This window comes from Otolemur garnettii, unplaced genomic scaffold, assembly GCF_000181295.1.
Source record: "Otolemur garnettii isolate 467f Iridium unplaced genomic scaffold, OtoGar3 scaffold00005, whole genome shotgun sequence".
In the NCBI taxonomy this organism is placed as follows: Eukaryota; Metazoa; Chordata; class Mammalia; order Primates; family Galagidae; genus Otolemur; species Otolemur garnettii.
The window spans coordinates 31,464,819-31,487,236 of record NW_003852400.1 but is presented as its reverse complement, the minus strand read 5'-3'; the positions used below and the strand labels follow the sequence as shown (position 1 = coordinate 31,487,236).

Below are 22,418 nucleotides of genomic sequence, written 5' to 3'. Positions count from 1 at the left end.
GCTCTGGTCACTGCCAGAACCAAAAGTGAATTTCAACGCCAATGCGCCCCTGGTCCCATCCCCGCGGCCTCCCATCGCGGGTTGGACCATGGATTCTTGAGTGACGCTTTATGGTTCCAAGCTCCATAGCAAGGTCAGGATAAGTGGTTTCAGAGACACTGCTCTCACTCCTTAACGTCCTAGTCATTGTTCTTGAAATTCGAGCCCTCTCCCCGCGCGTCCCCAACCTCGGGCTCCAGCTTTTTAAAAGCTGGAGAGGAAGTGAAAGCGTCAACTACAGTAAGTGACACCCTCCGCCTCTGTGTATACACAACAAAAGCTCAGGAAACGTGCGGGTCCCTGGGATATCCGAGCCCCTCGGTCCGCTCCCTCCCTTTCCCCACCTCCGCGGAGCACTTAAGTTCCTTCTCCCAGTGCATAGGTCGGGACAAAATCGGCTGATACACTTTTTCTCACCTTGATTGCTCTATATTTCTTCCACTTCTCAACACAACCTCAGCTTTCCTAATAGACACTTTATTTTCCTGACCCAAGAACGATAGGATAGAATTTTAGTTGAACTCGGCTGTTAAATGTTTTGATAAACCATGATCCATAAACCATGATCCATAAGGTGGTGATGGATGCTGAAAAACGGGAAAAGAACTTGGGCCAAAAGCTTAGTGAGAATGGGTATGGAGAGAGAAAGCGAGAGAGAGAGAGAGACCGAGAGAGCGCGCGTTCGGTTCCCTGTTGTCCAGGTCCGAATGGAGGGGGTAGAGGTCCTGGGTGGCGGGAGAGTGGGCAGGTGAGAGCTCTGTGGATCGCGCTTTGGTCCCTGAAACTGAACCTCACAACAGGGCTTTAAGGCAATCAGCCCAAGAGTGGACCAAGCACACCAGTAAAGAGAAGTGGCGACTCGATACACATGGTTTCAGTATCTCCAGGCGCCTTAACCATAAGCCGCGGGTTAGGGAGGAAGTCGATTTCCTTCGTGGCGTTTCCAGGCTGCGGACCCTGCGCCTGTCAGTCGCGCACCGGCTAGGACAGAGGGGCGAGGGAGACCCGCGGGCAGGGGCAGCGAGCCGCCTGATTGACAGCCCGAAATCTGATCTTGTGAAAGAGACGCGGAACCAATGGGAGGCAGCGATCCATCAGTTTGGATTGGAGGCCCCTGGAGGAGAAGTAGAGGAAAAACCACCGAATTGAGCTCTGTCAGAGGCGCTTTCGGCTTCCAAGGGGAAGTGCTGGGCAATAATTAATGTTTTTATTAAATTTGGAGGGAGTTTTTTGCAGCCGTTCGCCTAGCGTGGCCTTCAGGTGGGTCTTTCCAGCAACTTTTTATGTCTCTCCAGATAATTGCATGGTTGTGGGTCGCAAAAACTATCCTTATGAAAGAGGTATCTCCGTCTCTTTAGTCCCGTTAGGTGCAAAGCAAGTCTCGTTGATCGCCATTGCTAGTTTTGCACACGTTTGCGAATCTGAGCTGCCTGGGGTACACCGACCGCGCAGGGAAGCATCGAGAGTGTAAATAAATACATCGCCTCTTGTTCGGATTTTTGCTACTACCGAAAATATGTAAATTGTGAACTCTCTCGGATCCAGGTGAAGGAGGCGGTGTAGGGAGGGTTATTTTTGTGAATGGGACTGTCGGAGGGTAATTAGCTATGCAAATTCAAGAGCTTCATTCATGATTTTTTTTTTAAGCCTAAAAGCCATCTTGTTCCCCTCTAGGTTGATAGAAGTCCAGATCCCGAAGAAATCTGCAGCTAAATGCTCAAAATATAAAGTACTGAGCTGAGATTTGCGAAGAGCAGCAGAATGGATGGATTTTATGACCAGCAAGTGCCTTACATGGTCACCAATGTGAGTGATCAGTTTGAAAGTTGCTGTTTATAAACTTGACTCCGACGGGGGTGGGGAGGGAAAAGGAGAAGGGAGGGGGCAAGGGGGTTGGGATTGCAGATACTTATCTGCTTTGTTGCCACTGTAGGGCGACTCTGCTTCTAGAAGCCCAGTCTTCAAAATGAGCTTACCTTTCAGTGATTTGGATAAGGCATAGTTTTGTTTTTAAGACCCCTTTTTCTGATTAAAGTGCCCAAGATGAGTGGAAGAGGAGATGGAGGGCAGCAGCAGCTGCTGCACTCAAAGTTTTTGGCTGGGTTTGTCTGCCACATTGAAAAGAATGAAGTTGAGACAAATGCTGACGCTTTTTGTTTATATAGGGTGTTTTTGTTTCTTTTTTCCTCCCTCATCTTCTATTTTTTCCCCATTTCTCCTCTCTTTCTGCTTTTCGGGGGGGAGGGCTGTCCTAAAGAGAATAAAATCCACTGTATTTTAATCTAACATTAGTCTAGCCTATGAACAACTTTAAGTGTAATGCTTAATGTTGTTTTGATGCTGAGATACCATGACTGTATGACTGATAAATAGTCGTGTGTTAGGATCGGTACTGGGAAACCACTCTCCCTGGCTGCTAAATTCTCAGCATAAGCCTTTACTGTGTAATAAATGCAGAAAGTGAATATTAGAATTGATAGTATGGACTTTTATTTTTCAGTTAGAAAGAGGATCCAGTAGACTTATGTATGCGTGTGTGTGTGTGTGTGTGTGACATCTGAGGTTTACAAATTTAAAGGATTTTATCTTTCCCTTTGTAGAGTCAGCGTGGGAGAAATTGTAACGAGAAACCAACAAATGTCAGGAAAAGAAAATTCATTAACAGAGATCTGGCTCATGATTCAGAAGGTGAGGTTTGATCTGGGGCTGAATCCCAACTCTTTACCTGCACTCTACCCTCATAAAGAAAAAGAACACTTCCCTCTTATGTTAAAAATAATAAACTGTTGAAATTACTGAATTTAACTAAGACATTTACTTGGAGCAATTTACATAATGTGACAGTTTGCACTAGAGAATATTTTATGGTCCTGTCACAAACTAATGGAAGAAGGAAATAAAAATGTAACAGTAACATCCTTCTTTTAATTGTTCTTTTGTGTTTAAATATCATTGTCCATGTGGCATGTAACTAATCCCATACACTAAGATAACAATTTAAAAATGTCCAACACGGTAGGGCAAGTTCATCAACTATGTACACTGTTTACATCAAGTTAAACAGCATTAATGATTGATTTCCCATTCCCTTTACACTTCAACCATATACCATTATCATAATTTTTATAGGTAATTTTGATGACCATTTTATGAGGTCATAATATCTTGTTTGGAGACCTTAAAGTGTTCAGAGAAATATAGTTAAGGCCTAATTAATAATTACAATATAATTTGAGAAATTAGGTTGCAGATTCTATGATCTGTTGGTTGGAGGACAATATACTGTAAATTATTTCAGCCATATGGAGGCCTTCATAAAAACTTAATATATTTATCTTTAATTCTCCAAGTTCAGTTGCAGTTTTAATTAGGTATGCTGAATTGTGAGACTTCCTCAAATCTTCATGTTTATTGGACACTCCTTCTCTCCCCCACATGACAATACACAGTTTTGGACTTGATAATGAGCTGGTGTCAAAGAATTATCAATCTTTGACTTTTGTAAACCTACTCGTGTAGAAATTTTCCTCTAAAAACTTGTATTTTAGGTAGTTTCTTTTAGTTTCGACCCCTTAAACTTGAAAACATAGTACTTTGAAAATTATACCATGTAGCGTTACATCTTTTATGTAGGATCCAGAAGATATTAATAAAATCCTTTTCAGTTTTTCTAATCTGTCTCCTACTATTATTTTAGCAAGAGAAGAAAATGTTTAAGAAAGGTTACTCTGAATAGGCACACCTTCATCCCAGCCTTTTTGGGTGTGTTGGTTGGTGTCCCCAAGCTTATTTATTAAACCATTTATTAAAAAGGAGGCAGAAATGATGATCGACTTTATTATTTACTTGAATTTTTCTTAAAAGTGTTGCTTTATGAGTATGCATCAAAAGTAGGCAGTATTGTTGAGATATTTAAGTTATGAATCCTATGGTCTTATATTGATTTTCTCTTGTCAAATTAAGTTGATATTTAATACCAATTTCATTTCTGTTTAATGAAAACTAAAGATCTGTGAATCTTATGTTTATGTCTTTGATTTGTTTTTTAGAACTCTTTCAAGATCTAAGTCAATTGCAGGAAACATGGCTTGCAGAAGGTAAGGCAAAATTGCTATAAAGAGGGGGAAAGTGGCTTTGGAAGGGGGAAAAAAAAAGTCCTGAACTTGCTGTCTTAATGTTCAGCCCAATTAATTGAGCTCTAAAAGAGCCACCTCATGTGTCATGCATACATTAGAGCCTCTGATGAGTTTGTCTTTGGGGACTCTGGGGCTGTACTACCCAGTGTCATCACAAATTACCAGGAGAAATTGCTTCCAGCTCACAATCACATCTGCTTTTGGCAAGAACTAATGCACCAAGACTTCAAGTTCTAAGCCTCTGTTCAGATTTTAATTGCAATTGATCAGGTTTATATTATTGTACCTCCAGAGACCTCCTAGAGCCAGAACCCGGCTGGCTTGCTGTTTCCTTTAGAGCAGCGCATATCATTATTTGGTGTTCTGGTGGAGGACTTTTCTGATGGCAGAAATTAGTTTCTCTGGGTTCATCAGGACGGGATGCTTCAAGATTTAAGTGCAAGTGTCTTCTTTCCACCTTGCTCACAACACAGAACGTTAGGTGTGTATCCAATACTTAGGAAATCTATGGGTTTAAAAGAAATCTGTGGGGGATCTGAGGATTTTTAAAACGTTTTATATGTGTTACTATTTGTGTAATGTTTGTTGAAGTTAACCTTTGCTATTTTATCACTTTTATTCGAATTTATTTAATATAGTAAGGAGAAATTGAAAGTCATTTCTTTTATTTTGGGCTATTTTTTGACAAAATTTTGTGGTACAATCTATTATACCTTTTATTATGGGCAACTTTGTTTAAAGGAATAGTGAGATACTGCTTCAGTAAAGCTTTATGCAACTTCAGAAATGCCTAATATTGAGGGTCTTTTGTGGGCTTCCATAATCTGAAATTTTTCTGTGGATTTGGTATTAAAAATGTGAAATGTTAATTTTATGTTGTTCTTTGTAGAAAACATGAAGAGGAAATTGTAGATATTTAAACATTGAGTGTAATTGTGTTATATTTGTGTTCATTTTGTATGAGAAACATGCAAGTTTTGAATCAGATTTTTAAGACGGTTAAAAGGAGAGAGAGGGTCTCCTTAAATGGAACCCAGGTGCAGTAGTTATTTTGAGGCTGCCCGATGTTTTTTATCTGGTGGTCTTGAATGCAGTTGATCAAGTTGGTGTTAGCATGTAAAATAAGTTTCTTTGTTTTGCTGATATTCGAAAGCTCCAAAGAGCTTTTACAGTCTTTATGAATCTTTTGACTTTAATTGCTTTCCTAATAGTCCTTGGAAAGGGTGATTGTATTTGTATTTTAATGACCGGTAAGTATTAGTGAAAGCTTTGGTTATATTTAAAGGTCATTTTGCTTGTCTCTGCAAATGAAACTTATTGCAATAGATTACTTATTATTGCAACATAAGCCTTATATTCCAACATAACTTTCTCATGAAAAATTTGCACAGAAGTTTTTGTATTAACTTTTTCTATTAGTTTTGCAAAGTCAAAAGTTGTGAGGACATTATATTTATGAAGAAATGTATTCGCTTATTCAAAATAACTTAAACTTTGTATTTTAATTGTTCTGGAAGGTTTGTTGGTTCTTAAGATGTTTAAATCTCATTGATTCCAAATCAGTGCACTTGCTGGCAGATTTTGAATGTGCATAGCAACTCTGTTTCTGGAATTTTAAAATGTGGAATCTGTGACAGACTCTTACCATTTTATAATCAGTTTTGGTAATTTTTTTTTTTTTTTTTTTTACTTTTGACTTGTTTTGTGTCTTAGATCTCTGTTGAGTGAATAATTTAACCAAGTTTATTTTTTAAAAACTCTGCAGAGAATAGTTTTACCTAGGATTATTCACATAAATAATGTAAATCTGATGATTTAATTTTACATAAAATAAACCTAGAAAATTACAGACGTGTTTGGAGAAATGGAGACTTCTACTTAGATGAGAATTCATAAGCTAAATTATAAGTTCAAGAGTTAATTGTAAGTGTTTCACTGAATATCTAGGTAGGCTCTTATTTACAAACTATGGATAAGATTGTATTTTAGAATAATTTGAGTATTTTAAAAGTAGTTTATATTAATTTATCTAATCATAAGCAAAAAGTTGCTAATGTGATGGTATGAGATCTTAGGTGTATTTTTTCAATGCTTGTTAATAGAATCCACATTTATTTTTGCATGTAACAATTAAATATAAATATATTATTTTGAACTAACATTTTACCTTGACTTACCTGATGTCTTGAACAATATTAGCTAAAAAGAGGTCCAAAAATTACCCTAGTTTATTTGTAGCTGGATTTGTCCATTTATGTCCTCCAGACCATCCAGAAATTAAAACATTGCCAAATTGGCAAATGGCAAACCGTTTACATATTTCTTTTTACAATGCTCCATAGCCAAGAAAGTGACCATGGAATTTTAAGACATTTTGACCCTTTTAAAAAAGATCATTGGCAATTAACCAAGTTTCTCCCATGAGTTAGAATCCCACTGGGAAGTTAAATAGGTCTAAAAATTTTATTGGACATGAGAGTCAAGTTAGTTATAATGTGTAACACGAGAGTCATGTTTTAAAAAAAAAAATTATAAAAGTCCCTGAATACTTGGAAAATGATCTATCTTAGCATGTTTAATTTGGTTTTTGCTGTAAGGATTTTTATAAATCTGACCCAGAGTTCAATATATGGATTAGTCCTGGGTAAATTATTATGGATTATGAAATGTCTTTTCTCTCTGAGGGGAAGTTGGAATAGTTCAGGCAGGACTATTTGAGGGTGGGGATGTAACCAGTGTTTTCAAGTCACTAAAGAGTTCTCTAAAAATACACTTGCATTCTCCCTCAATTTAATTTCCATACAGGGAGACAGGGTTCTGAAATATATTTCTACAGAATATAACTTCCTATCACTTTCCAAATACTGACAAACTGCAGTTTAAAGGCTTTTAACATCTGTGCCACCACTTATAAAATAATTGTCTTTTTCTGAAGAAAATTGAAAAGCTAATGTTTTTAGTGACCACGGTAGCAGTTAAAAACATTGTAGAATGTGCCTTTTGTAAATTTTGTCCCAGCTACTTTATAATTTTACTATGTGCCATTCTCTATTGATTCTTTGCCTTTCGAATTAGATTGCTACTGACAGAACGACGACAATTATCATTATTTGATCTTGTGAAATAATGAGTTCAAATATCAATCTTGTCAACACCATGGCAGTGCCTTATTCTTAACAACCTAAAAGTCATAGCAAAGTGGAACCTCTTGTGTGTGTCAGACAGAAATAGAAAGATTTAAAAAACCGAATTAAGGAAGGATCGCTTTCTTCCAAATTTGCTTATCACAGCTTACCTGCTAATGCAACTTGAAGAGACATCCTAAATTTTAGCATACATCAAATATAAAGACATAGTTCCTCTTTGGACTGTTACTTTGTTGTGGGTCTAGAATGTTCTTTTAGGTGCTCTTTCATTAATAACATTAAGGAAAAAGTCAAAGTGACTCCCTGTCATTAGGGTAAAATGTTTTCCAATGGTGGTGTAGTAAGTCAAGTTTAATACTGCAGCCATACTTCGAGTCAAAGTTTTATCTCCAATACCAACATTTCTACACCCAAGGTCGTTACCTCATGTAAATAAGGGTTTTTGTTTTTTTTTTCCTTTTGGTGTAATGTGACCTTCAAATAATAGTCAGGTTTACCTAAAAGCAGAGATGTCATTACTTCCCCCTCAGTTCACTTCAGTGGCTGATGCTAAATTTATATTCGAAGTCATTTTTTTATCATGTTTCTTAAATAGTGTGTGCTTTTATTGCTCACTGTGTAGAATGTCATCCACAATAGACAGTAATCCTAATACACTCATTTTAGTTTTCAAAAATTCTACGATTTGATTTTCTTTTTTAAAGAGAACATAAACATGGATATGTGCTCATAACCCCAGTGCAGTTGACTAAGGAGTAAAAACTTTAAAAATGATGTTATTTTAAATGGTTTACATAATTATGACGGGAATTGAGAATTAAGCATTATTTTACAGAAGTCCATACAATTTCTTAAAATCTAGCAACAGTCTTTTCACATGTTGTGAGGGTTGGGAACAGAGGGTATCACCTCTCTTTGTTGTGCCAGGAAATAGTTTAAAATAGGGAAGAAAGTATCCATTTGAATTTAATTTAAGGATAGCAGATAGAGTAAGTGTATTTTATTTCTGAATATTCATAGTAATTAAATAAATGTTTTTCACCTATGTTTTATTTATAAAACAGAAGAGTTTTTTAAAAATGAAAAATAATTTTTAAAAAATTAGATGCGGTGTAGGATAGAATAGTTTATACAGAGGGTCCCAACACATGAACTAAGCTGAGCTTTTCTCGTTCACGTATAGGAAATGTGTACTGTCTTGCATTTTAGAATATAACTTTAGAGAAAATATCTGACTAGAAACAACAGCTAGTTGGCTCAAAGTTTCAAGTCATTGCAGGTCAATTTTTAGTTAGAAATTGAAGCTGATTTGAGATTCAAAACAGTTAAAACTTTACTGTTTCCTTTCTTTTAGAACACACAGAAAGAACGTCTTCATCAAGTATTAAAGGCATTTCTGTCCTAGGGAAATCGTCTCCTTTTTTGCCTGTTTAAATATGTTTACACTTCAGGATTAATTAGTGCTTTTACATGGGTGCAATCATTTTAATGTTAAAAGCGGATGTGGTGTAAAACCAGGCTTAGTGGAGTCATGATTATTTTGTTCCATGGCCTGTAGCTTCATTTTAGGATTAAACAGAATACCACTGTGCAAAGGTTGATTTTTCGTGCTGTTTTACTTTTATGTCAAATAAAATTTAACTTTCTTCAGAGCCTTTGATGCAAGGAGAAATACTACCTAGGTCAGCAATAATCTACAACATCCTTGTGGTAAAAAAAAAAAAAAAAATCTGAATAATCGGCCAGAAAAATAAGGCATTTCTTCAATGGTTTTTTGTCTTCTTTTCGTCTTCCCATCCTCCTTTTTTTCTCTCTTTCCTTACTCCCTTAGTTTTGTACATTCAAGTTATTGTAACAAGTTGCCCTATAAAGCAGGATGGAGTATGTTCCTGTATGTGTGTGTGTGTGTGTGTCTATTATACACAGATACTGTATACTGTATATACAAAGCTGTCATTTATTTAAATACGTTCCTTTAAAGGATATGAGCTCCGAGATGGAGCAGTAAAATCGGTGTGTTTATACTGCAAGTTCAAGTTTACTTGCTGTAGCTCTCTGGAAGGGTGTGACATGAAAAGATTGTGGTTGGGCCACATGGCTCATGCTGGACTGTGTTTTTGTGAATGGGGGCAGAGCTCCAGTTCTGCTCGTTCGTCTTGAGGAATAGCTGAGGAGATCAGCTGTCTCATTCATGGGCAGAAAGAATGACTCATACATCTTCCGCCTTGTTTGGCTCCAGGTCATTGTTACAGTGGATAGAACTGGTTTTAATTAAATATTAACCCCTTTGATACTTGATGTTTGTTTTACTTGTACTTTTTCTACTTTCTTCCTCGCTTTAAATGAAAACCCGACAGGCAATTAGTGTGTAAGAATAAGGAATTTTTTGCTTGCCCGCAGCCAACTTTGGAAAATTTTTAAATGCTTACCTTTTCTTAAGTAAGTATTATGGTTTCAAGTGAAAGTTAAAAATACGATAAAGGCACACTCTATTTAAAATTGCCCACCCCACCCCCCAGGGCAGCCTTAGTTGAGAAAGCCTATTAAATTTAAAATATTAACATTTAGAAAATGAGAAATTGGTGATTCTGTGACAGTATACATCATGATTAATGTTTTTATGAATTTCTTTCCCAAAATATGTATGGCTAGGTAGCAAAAAGAAAGAAAAAAATAAATACTTTAGATAATAATCTAGGCCAAGCAAGTAGCTAAGAGTGCAGATACACCCTTTTAAAGCTGAGAGCCAGAGACTAGATGGCAACTTGTCTATTAATGTGCAGTGAACTGATGGCGCTGCTTCAGCTATTACCAATAAAACGCTCATGCATAATCTTCTTGAAAGCCTTCTATTGGGCTGTTGGTATATACTTTCTCCCCTTCCCCCTTCTTCCTTTTTCTCTTCCTCTTTAATTACACAGTGTAAAGGAACATTTTCATCCCCCGAAAGTGATCATTTCAAGCATAGTTTATAATAGGTAGTAGTAAAAAAAAAAAAAAAATCCTTTTTAGGCTGACCTCCATTGTTAATTTGCGGCTTTGGAGTTAGAATGGCTTGCCACAAATTTTCAGGCAGCTGTAGTTTTGCTCCTTCACAGAATTCCTCTGAATTGAAGGGAAAAAAAAAAAAAAAAAAAAAAAGGAAATGTATGATACGAGTGTGGCAATACTTTGTCATATTTTCCTTGCCTCGTTCCAACTCATGTTTTTCGTTAACTGCCTTCCTTTTACTCTAACTTGAAATTAGAGGTATACTTAAGCCTTTGTCTATTTAAGTAGCATGCTGCTTCATTTGGTCTATTCAGTTTCTAAAGATTAGCTTCTGTGAAAATGTGAGTCATATGTTTTTTGTTAAAAATCTGTAATATGTTCAGACAGAAGTGTGAAGTATTTATTCAGTATGTTAAGGAGTTAGAACAGAAATAGAAATTCTTTTTCTTACTCTTTTTACAAATTGTTAGTATGCAGCTATTTTCAGTGTATTTGTGAGGTAAAACTTCTGGATTCTTCTAGGTCTGAAGTTTTGCCTTTTTTTTCAAACACAGATTGTAACACGCAACCACACACCCATCAGTGATTTTTAGGGTGCCCTGGCGATGTATTATGGATTTGGATATTTGTCTTAAGACACTATAAAAAACAATTCTGACTCTTTGGATATTCATACCAGCACATTCAATGACAAATTTACTTTTGTTATTCACCAGGTATTTTTAACTCTTCCTGTAAAGAGATATTACATTTTTATTAGATTCTTCTAAATGTTGGCTTTTTAAAAGCATAGCAGTTGCTGTGGTTGATACGTTTGCATTTCAGCCGTTGTATCTGTTTAGCTGTTGGTTTAGAGGGAAAACCGAAAGGTGGATACTATGGATAAGTGTGCAGTATTTGAATCTGTTTCCTTGCCGTTTGTTTATTAAATATGTATTAAAAACACTTGTAATTTTTTTTTGGTGTGAAGACTCAAAGCGTACTCCTCCCTTACGAAGAATCTAAAAGAAAAATGTTACTACAGTTTGCAAGAATATGCTGTGTTAATAAGCTGAAAGAATTCTAATGTACCAATTTTAACTGTTTCTTTTTTTTCCCCCCCTTCTTCAATAGAATTTATTAAAAGTAAAGGACATTCAACCAGGCATTGTAATGATTGAAGTGCTTTTTTATGTATGAGGAGAAAGAAAAGGGTGGGTGGTGGAGGACTGGAAAGAAAAAAATAAGTCACATTTCTTGAGTAGCTGGCATGGTGTTTTGACTATTTCATTTAATCCTCACCCAAAAATCTGTATTATCACTATTAAACTGATGAGTATTTGCAGTTCAAAGAGGTTCAATAACTTACCCCAGATTATACAACTAGCATGTCATAGAACTGTAGTTTGAAGTTTGCTGACTTTTAAGTTGTTACCCACAGTATGAGGTATATTGGAATATGAAGAGAAAAATAATTTCCGTATAGGCTGATCACCTGAGCATCAGTTATAACTTGGAAAAGTGCTTAAGAATTTTATTTGGTGGCAGAAGATAAGAGTGTCTTTTTAAAAGGTTAAGTATTGGTTAAGAAATCAGTTACTAGAAAACATTTGAATGCCAAACTGAATATTTTAACAAAGGGCAAGATTAGCACTGAATAGTTATGCTCTTTATAATGTACCCCAACTTTTATTCAGCCAAATATTTCTTTTTAAATAAATACTGTTAGATAAACTGATACAAAGAAAGCTTAATTCCATAGCTATCACATTTGTTTTTATGTAATTTTTTAAATAAAGAATTCCTTTTTATATAGATTTTTTCCTTAACTCATTCAGATACTAACCTTGAAATATTTTCAACAGAGACTGTTTATTTTAATAAGCATTTTCCATATGGACTAGGATCATTTAAAAAAAATAATTGACATTAGTTGTAATATGATTTGACTAGTAAAAATGTTTTAATATTATATGACACTAGTAAAGTAATTCTATCTAATCAGATCATAGCTAACATTAATTACGTTGATAGTTCATTATATTTTTACCAAATTAAAAGTAATCTAACTTCTATTTTATGTAGTATGTCTGTGTGTGTGTGTGTGTGTGTGTGTGTATTTGTGTGTTATTGTGAAAATTCATTTTAGTAACATTCTGTCAGTTTGGAATAATTTATTTTGACATCTAATAAACTGTGATAGAAACATTTTAGAAGTGAAAAATGCACTTGTGTTTTGATTGCTGCTGAATGCATTAAGTCCTTGTTATTTAGTATTTTTTCTTTACTAAAAGTAGGGAAGACAATTGACATTAGAACTGATGAAACCGTGATATTCTTTTTTTTTTAAGTGCTGAACAATCTTCAGGAAAATATTTTGCATAAAAGATGGCGTTTTTGTTTATTTGTAACATTATGAATATAATTATCGAAATATATTACTTTATTATATACAACCCAAATCGAGGACATTTCTTTCCTCTAAAACTTTGTAGCAGGTTGGGCAAATTAAAGGCACACACAAACATTTTTAATTATGGTATAATTCGCATGAGATGGAATATCCCCAAAGCAGATGTTTCTAAGAAAGCAGATGCATATGTGTGGTCACTGTACATCACTTAAAAGAATTGTGATAATTTAGAGGGACTGCTTAAGCAATGATAGGGGGTGAATTGAAATACCTTGTCCTCTATTTTTGTGAAAAAAAGAAAAAAAACAACTCTGCATGAAATAGAAATCCTGGAGCTTTCATTTTGCTTCTATTTCCATCTGTCAGGTGAAAGAAATTTGGAGGGACGACACCTGCCATCGTCCTATTTCTGACATATATATGTTTTGTAGTTGACATCAGTGATCCCTCCTGTTTCCCCTTCTAAGCAGCGCCGTCGATACCATTTTAAATAGGAGCTCATTGGCAAATAATCATGGGTTTGATCACAGCCTAAAAAGACCTTGACAGATTTTGCTTGACATTCCTTATGCCTTGGCAGTTTCTCTCTTAATTTTTTTTTAATTTTTTTTTTTTCTTCTTCAGCTCAGGTACCTGACAATGATGAGCAGTTTGTGCCAGACTATCAGGCTGAAAGTTGTAAGTATAGTATGAGCCATCTCTTCTATTTTTCTTTGTCTTTCTTCCTTCTTTCCTTCTCTTTGATTGGTTTCCATCTCTAGTGTCTGTTCTTGCGTTGGGCCAGCACCTTTTCAGCTTACGATCATGAGATGATTTGATTTGTCAGGTTGTAACATCAGCAGAATCCCTCTATTTTGAGCAGAATCTTTGTATCCTGATATCTGAGCTGAGCTTCCACGGTAGGCAAGGAAGATTTGATTTGGTTAAAAGACAGTCCTGTTCTTTGTATTTGGTAAATATCTTTGGAAAGGAAACAGGATGTGATCATGAATGTGCAAGTGTTACTTCCAGTTTGCCAATATGCCCACAAGGAAAAGTCTGGATGTTGATGGGAGACAGAGTTAAAATCTCTATCTGTTGTTCTTGTATAATTTATAAATAATTCTGGACCAAACATTCATTGGCTTATTGTATGATTTTACATTGGTAAAGTATCACCTGCTTTGATTTCAATTTTTAGCTCGAAATTTTCTGCTTCCTGGTTGCAATAACACCGCTGGAAAGAGAAATTGGCTTCTCTTAAGGTCCCTCCTGCGTTCCCCTAACTGTCAGAGAATGCATAAGGGGTGATTCATGGGATACTCACCCTTCTTTAATCGCAGAATGAGCGTTTAGCCTGTACAAACATGGTTGCCTGGGGGTTTATTGCTGATATTTATACTTCGCCATTCTACCAGCTAACTGCGACTATTGACCTGAGGAGCAAATAGTAAGGAAAAGGTTATAAATGCCATCTTGATTATGAAACTAGCCTAATGCCTTTTTTTTCTCTCTCAGCGACATTTAAAGCTCTAACTTGTTTCACTTTTGTCAGACCTTTGTCAGTAGCAGAGAAGGCAATACCAACAGTAACAAGAGATGCTTACCACCTTACAACTTAGCAAACCCTTATTTCCATACCTTAATATCATAAGCCTAATACAAATACCTATATTACTTCAAGCAACAGAAGTTTGTGGGCAGTGTTTTCAATATTTATGTTTCGTATCTTAGATTTCCTAGTTATAGACGGTTGTGAAAGGTATTGTATAGATTCTCTCCGACGTTATGTTGTAGTTCAGCATGACTCAAAAAAATATTGTGATAAAGTACACATGCCATAAAATTTACCATTTTAGACATTTTTAAGTCTAAAACAGAACAGTGTTAGACTTAAAGAACATTTTAGACTTCCAGAACATTTTCATCATCCCCAAACTGAAACTGTGTCCCTTTAACAGTAACTTTCCATTCCCCCACCTCCAGTTCCTAGTAACCCACTCTTATCAGCTTTAGAAGAGAACGTTGTGTGCTATTTGATGCCTGAGTCCAGGTATTTGACATATACTTTTGAGAAACATATTCGGCAGGGATACAACCTTAATCAGAGACCCTTAGAAATACTCCCAGAAGGACAAAGCTAAGATGTGTAGGCAGGACCTTTCCTTCTTGATTAGAATGTGGGAAGAAAATGGTCGTATTTCTAACATTTCCCATCCTGTGGGGCACCTGAATTCTTTCGAAAAGCTAAACCTGTCCTCTGAAAGCATGAGTCTCATTGAGTCATTTTACATCTGAAGAAACTGATGACAATTCCAATACTATACCGAAGGTCAGTGTAAAATAGGCTACCTAGAGGTAATTTTTTAACTTCTTTTCCTCTTTTCTTATTTTTGTGTATTCTGTGTCTTCTGTTAGCCACACTGCTGTGATTCTACTCACCCCCTTTCTTGTTTTACTTCTGTGAAGACTCCTTCTCACTCCACTCGTCCTTCACTCCTCTTCTTCCCTTGGGTTTCTGCCTCCAAATCTTTCCTCTTATTTTACATGCTTCATGCCTGCACGTTCTCATAGAACTTTCTGTGTTGACGGAAATTGCCTACGTCTGTGCTGCCCAGTACAGCAGGCACTAACTACATTGGCCATTGAAAGTATGACATGTGGCTAATGGCAGCGAAGAAGTGAGGTTTTCGCTGCATTTACTTTTAATTATTTTAAATGTAGACGTGTGTGGCTTTTGGCTGCTGTGTTGTTCAGCACAGTTCTGAAAAGCAGTGATGTCTCCCCTGTGCTTATCTCCAACCTTGGTCTCCCCCCACACCTGTTTACCGGGTGTTCTCACCTGATGACCACTGCATTAGAAAAAGGCAACATCTCTGGACTCTCTTCTTGAGCCTTTAGCTGCATTGCCATAAAACACCATTTGCACACTAACCCCAGGCTTCACTACGGTGCTTCACAGACAGTTTGCAGTCAGCAGGGCCAATGCTGAAGTAATGACTCTTCCTGACATTGCTCTTCTACTTCTCCTGCTCCCTTTCCAAGTCAGTGGTAGCACCCTGCAAGCTGCAAACCTGTGATTTATCCTCTTCCCCTCACTTCTTCACCATAAACCTGCAATTGCTAACCAAGATGTTGATTCTACCTTTCAAAAATATCCTAATGTCATGACCTCTCCTCCATTCTATTTCACTGCTTTAGTTCACAGCCACATTCTCCCTTGGCTGAACTTTGGATCAGCCTTTTGATTGGCTTTTCTTGTCTTTGATTTTTTCCTTCCTTCCAGTTCACTCTTTGCGGCATGAACGCAACTGCTGTCTGGCCTCGTTTATTTTCACCTTGGCCTTCCTACAGGACAAAGTCCTAATTCTTTAGCTGTATAAAAAATTGCTCTGTAACCTGGGCCCTGGCCACCTTTTCAGGTTTAACTCTTGCTGTTCCAGCATGCTGCCCTTTCCTGGTCTCTGCACTTTTTGTTAGTTCTCAAAACAGATTGACCTTTGCCCTCTCATGTGGTCATTTTGCTTTGAAAGTTTTCACTTCTGCTTTGCAGTGTGTTGAAGCTCCTTATTTGAGACTCGGCTTAGACTTCACTACATTAAAGTCTTTCTAGGCTTTTCTTGCTCCCTTGTCTGTCCTACAGAGTTAACTGCACTCTCCAGCATCTTGTATATTGGATTTATTATGTTTTTTAGGTGCATATGTGTGTTAGATAAGACTGTGAACTTCCTGAGGATTCAGGGAGCATGTCACATTGAGCATGCCTTGCGTAGCATAGAAACATGATAGGTAAAAGTGTCTTTGTATTCATGATCATCTTCTTAGCACATATTTCCTCCCTCACCGTCTTAATTTCCTTCTAAAGGTAGAAACATGATCATGCCTTGAAACAGCATAGTCTCATTCTGGAGAAACTTGCTGAAACCATGAAAGTTTAGCCAAATGTTTTGAGAATGGCGAAGTTTTAATAAATTAGTGAATACCAACAATTTAAAAAATAAGGCTTTCCGTGAAGGCTATGGTAACCAGTTTGATAAAAATATTTCAAATTGTATATAAAATCAGCACACTGTACCCCATGATTGAATTGATGTACACAGTTATGATTTAATAAAAAATAATAAAAAATAAGGCTTTGAGACTGGCAAGTAAACCACCAATTGTAAAAGAAACCTAAAGTGGAGATGTGTTTAATTTAATTTCAAGTTTTCATGTACATGAAAGATTATCGTTCATATGGTGACCCACTAATTTCAGTCTTCACTGAAGAGAGAACAAGAGGGAATTGATTTAAAAAGAGGAGCAGGGCATGAAGATTAGATTGTAAGGAGGATCTCTGGATGGAGAAGGTTATCAAATATTGGAATTGAGAAGTTATATGGGCTCTAAAATGTATAATACAAAAGGTCTTCTTGTCTGTTTGGGGCTGCGTTGTGGGATCAGAGGGCTCCTATGTCTAGAAATAGAAACTCCATCCTCCCTGTGTGGCCCGTCTATAAATTCTACAGGGCTATTTTTTCAAATGAGAATAATTAGATTTCCTTGCATGCCCCAATGAAATAAGATGCTTCTGTTTTTGCTTTTATTGCTTTAGTCCTTTAGTAAATAAAGGTTAGGAGAATGAACATCTAAATTCTGCTCAACACTGGATTATAGAACTCACATCGACTGTAGCCTGTTTAAATAGAAGCACAAGAGTAGAGAAGAAAGCAGCCAAAAATGATGATAATGAGATTAAACCACAACACTTGGGAACTCTCTAAACATTTTCCTGAGCATTCTTTATTTTTACTTACAAAATATTTCAAATCGGAATGTGGAGTCCAATGATGTTACACAATAGTTTGCTAAACTTTGGACAATGCTAAACATTGAAGCAAGTTTAGGCATTAAAAATGAATGAAAACAAACAATTTCCTATAAGTCCATGCCAGGAATTGAATGAAGGCTAAAAGAAACAATTACATGGTTTTAACAAATTGTTTGTTTCTTAGCAATCATTCTTTTCATAAATGACATTTGCTGGAAAAAATAGGATCATTTCAGGATAAGCTATAGTCTGGAAAAAATAGAAGTATATCACATTAGGAAAGAGAAATTGAAGAGTATTTCAAACTTAGATGAGCCATATCTTTTTGAAGTAGATACAAATTTGTGTATAAATTGCATTTTTGTAGATGTAAGTTCAGTTATATCAATAATCTTATATTTTTAATCATATACTTTTAATTTACTTATTCATGCCTTTTAGTCCCCCACCTTTCATTGTATTCTTCATAACACTTAAGTGCTGTTTGGATGGCTATTTGTTTTCTTTTGGTTACATTAGTTCATTTCAGTCTTTTCTTTCTAGTGATTCACATGGTTGATAGATGATGTTCAGATTCACATTTTCACATTCTCCCCACAATGCTCCCAGGAATACAGACAGGATCTTGTACAATTCCCGACAGCATCCTTGTGACTCTACTCTTTCCTCTTACACTCAGGAAGACACCCTGGAATGTTAGTCAATTAGAATGATGTTATTAAAGGAATCATAATAACTTTGATTCTAACATATTTATGAAAGTAAATCTTTGGTAACGTCTGTGTTGTATCTGACATTTATAATATGATATTAGGGTGCATTCTGAAGTTAATCAAGACAAACCAGTGTGTGAGACTCAACCATTTAAAGCCACTATTACCAGGGTGACACTTGAGCAAATGAAAATCACAGCTATATTTTGTTTTCTTAGAAATTTTTTTTAAAGACTAGGATTTTGACTTTTTTTCATAGTGAAAGTGAAAAAATACTTTAACATATTGTGAATCTACTTCTTAAAAAACTGGAGTCAGATAGGTCTATGTAGACTCTGACTGAATAATTAACTATGTTAAGATGTGCTTGTGGGAGACTGCAAAGTTCTGCTTATGACTTTTCTTAATTTTCTGCCTTTCTACTCATCTGCCTTCCCACATTTTGTTTCTTTCCACACACACAGTGAATGCTTTATAGTTAAGTTTGTTTTTTATTGCTAATTTTGAAAACTTTTTTGACTGATGATGTTTTTAGATATGATTGGTCAGGAAGACTGTCTCGGTTACCAAAAAGAGCACACAAATACTCAAAGAAGAATTGGTATTTCTGAGATTTAAGAACTTAAGTTTGTTTCTATGTTTCATTTCCATCTCTAAAGCATGCTTTGAAGCATGTTTTTGCATGTCACCATAGTCATACTCCAACTATTCATTTCAAGGATAGTCACGTGCTTTCCCACTCCAGGTAGTACGCCTGAGATCTCAGCCACAGCTTGTCTGTGAAGCTTCTGTTTCATTTGTGTATGCTTTTTCCTGTTGCTTTGTTTGCCTGTCTTTTGCTTCTCTTTTCTTTTTAACAGTTTATATGTTTCATTAATGCAGTCTTTTCCTAGAGTAGGAAAAAAAACACAAATACGATTTTCCCCATTCCTGTATAGACTAGTAGTCTATGCACCCCGCCCCCTGCCTTTCCTTGTCTCCTGTACTAAATAATGTGCTTGATAATGAAACTGCATGGTTTTTGTTTGTTTGTTTGTTTTATCAGCTTTTGATTTTATCTATTTGCCTGTGAAGATACATAAACATTTTGGGTGGCTTTTAATTATTTTACTGCCAGTCATCAGCTGTGTAATTCTACTTGAGTCCAGTAATGCTATTCAGACCATGAATGAGAATCATTGGGAGGCTTGTTCCAAGGAAGCTTCATATTTCCTATCCTGCAAGAGTTTGACATTTTAGATCTAGAATTGGGCTCTCAAATCTCCAAGGAGCTATTAGATGATTCTGATGCAGGCCTTCCTTCCACAGAACACAAGGTTACACATTTTGCTTATCCTGTCATTTACTTAGCTGTGAAATAAAGACAGCAGTATCATTCTTTTGCACTTAAATTGTAAGATAGACCCTGCTATTTTTACACATATTCATTATATAATAGAGGCAAAAAATTTTTTAAAAATTTCAAATAAAATTAAAAAATAATTTTTTATGTACATAATATATTATCTCATTGTGTAACTATATTAGGAAATTAAAAAATAAAGTTTATATAAAATGATATTTCTTTTTTTTCTTTTTTTTAAGAGACAGAGTCTCACTTTATTACTTTATTGCCCTTGGTAGAGTGCTGTGGCGTCACAGCTGACAGCAACCTCCAACTCCTGGGCTTAGGTGATTTTCTTGCCTTCGCCTCCTGAGTAGCTGGGACTACAGGCTCCTGCCAAAATGCCCGGGTATTTTTTTGTTGTTGTTGCAATTTGGCTGGGGCTGAGTTTGAACCCGCCACCCTCAGTATATGGGGCCAGCATCCTACTTACTGAGCCACAGGCACCACCCTAAAAATGATATTTCTAAAAAGTTTCTTTTCTTACTCATTTTTGCTAGAAAGATTATTCTCTATTTTCTCTCCCTTTTAGGTATAAGAAAATCATTGCTGATTGTAGATCTCTGTTACACTGGAATAACTTCTAGTTTAGAAGCATAACTACTAGATTGTAACTCTGCCCATGGCTGATTACAGAGGACCAAGACACTGATGGCTTTACCCTTTGTAGGGAAGGTCATCAGGTGATCTGCTTTTCCACTGATGAAGATATGTCTGTGTCTGTTACACAGCCCAGCAGTCACCTTTGCAGCAAGGCAAAACTTTGGTTTGGAGCTCGATTGTTTCACAAGGAATACATTTTGCAAATCAAAATAGAAATCTAGTTAAAAATAGGCTTCATCTGGTCAGAACTTTTGTTTTAGGATAACTTCCCAGGAATTTTATCAAGTGCAATAAAAGAAACAAAATCTAAATCATAGCTCTTGGGTTATGTCACTTAAGTTTTACTCATCTGTAAGTTGACAGGATAATAAACCTCTCAGATTCAGGCCACGTTGTGATTCTGTGACACTTTTTCCTTACCCAAGAGAGAAAGGATAAGCTCTAACCATGAATGTATACTTGAATTTAAAAGTGGACTTTATAAAAACTATCATTAGTGGGGGAGTAATGTGTCGGTTGAAATGACTATTAAGGATGATTTTCTTACAGGTAGACAATTTCATCAGTCTTCCCTCTTAGAAGATATGCTCTACTGGCTACTTTTCAATGCTTTGGTTTGATCAGTTCATCTTTGTTAATGTAAATAGGTCAGACTTCATGCCAGAGTGAAAATCAAAAGACAAAGCAAAACTTAAAACCCTGCAGAACTGGGGTTTGCTGTTCCGTAATAGCTGAATGCTAAAAGTCTGCATCTCAACCCACGTCTTTGGCTTTTTCTGTCTTATTTTACTTATCCTTTTATTTTGCCCTTAGGGTAGCAACCTAGTCTAGAAATTGAATTCTGAAACAGCTAAAAGGAAGCTTGTTAACAAATATTTTTTTCTCACTTACCTATATTAGTAACAAATTACTTTGAGAAAAGTGATCCATACTATCTTTGGTTGAAACTTACCCCACATTAAATCAGTATGCAGTTAGGCAGTCACTGGACTTATTATGTGTATAACTCAGAAATACATATTGAAAAACTCTAAGGGATGAGGAAAATTATTGCAGAACCAAATATATTTCTTGTTCATGATTTTAAATTTATATACATACACAAAGACATCATGATGCATAAAAGTATAAAAACTCCATTTATTAGTATCTGAAACTAAAGCAGTCATGGAAATAAATGTATTTTGGGACTGTGACTTCATATATTATGTAACTTTCTTGAAATGAGATAGAACCAATAATGTGAGCTAAACTGGTATATGTGGACCTTTATGTCATACTTACATGTTTAGTGTTTGTTATTTTTATTTATGTCATTATTTTTTCTTTTTTTTCTTTTTATGACAACAAATACTTCAGGTGCACAAAGCATTTGCTTCAGCCTGTTATTAGATTTTGTCCTAAAGTAAAAATGTTGGTTTGATGTTGTTGGCTTTTTATGTCAAATGAATTATATCCCAACAAGCATTATATCCCTCACAGTAGCTAAGGGTGGTGTTAACTCAAGAACTCAATTATCAGGAATGACTAGATGAAAAATTCTGTTTATGTGGTGTCTGATTAAGTGATAAGATAAGAAAAGTATTTTTCAAAATGGTTTTGTACATAGCCCTTTGAATCTTACTGCAATTTAGGGTTTAGCAAAGAAGGTAGGTTATTTTTTCTTTTGCTATAAATGTGACATTATTAAAATATACACAGATTTGTTTCATAGTTACTCCTAGTTGTTGGCTTTACAGTCCAGTTATGAGTAACCTTTGGATCCTGCAAGAGAGGTTTGAATGTGATGGCTCTTTTATCTCTTATTGTAGGAAATTCTTGAATTCACATTTGTGCTTGCAAAATTGACATGAATACATTCTTTTAAATGAGATCCATATCCATTATCTTTATTTTTATGATTTTAAATATGAATGACAAGTCTTAACAGTAACATTCTTATTTTACACACGAGTTTAATTTAATAAATTATGTATTTACTGACTTCATACTTCTGTACAGTTGTCGTCTGTTCAGATGTTAAGTAGGTTTCTAAAACTCTACAAGTTTTTGCATTCAACAAATATGTTTTGAGTCCCTATTATGTGCCAGACTCTGTTTTAGGTCCTGGTATTTCTGTTCCCTGGGGGTGAACAAACCAGAAAAATATCTCTGCTATTATGGAGCTTATATTCCTACAGCATGTAACTGATAAACCAAATTGTACTGTCCCATGTTGAGTGCTG

General features: G+C 35.8%; 1 protein-coding gene across 6 annotated transcripts in view; it reads left to right on the top strand.

Moving 5' to 3' along the window:
• Positions 1-1,198: 1,198 nt before the first annotated feature.
• ETV1 (ETS variant 1) overlaps positions 1,199-22,418 on the top strand; it is an 89,768-nt gene continuing 68,548 nt past the window's right edge. The window contains exons 1-5 of one of the 6 annotated variants that reach the window (XM_003782716.2): positions 1,199-1,299; positions 1,714-1,845; positions 2,640-2,727; positions 4,089-4,136; positions 13,329-13,382. In XM_003782716.2, the coding sequence (XP_003782764.1) occupies positions 1,801-1,845; positions 2,640-2,727; positions 4,089-4,136; positions 13,329-13,382 (235 nt within the window). In that variant the 5' untranslated portion in view covers positions 1,199-1,299; positions 1,714-1,800. Of the gene's footprint in view, positions 1,300-1,713; positions 1,846-2,639; positions 2,728-4,088; positions 4,137-4,359; positions 4,657-13,328; positions 13,383-22,418 lie in introns of those variants that run through there. The other 5 variants (XM_012812331.2, XM_012812336.2, XM_012812346.1 and 2 more) reach the window with 5 other exon arrangements.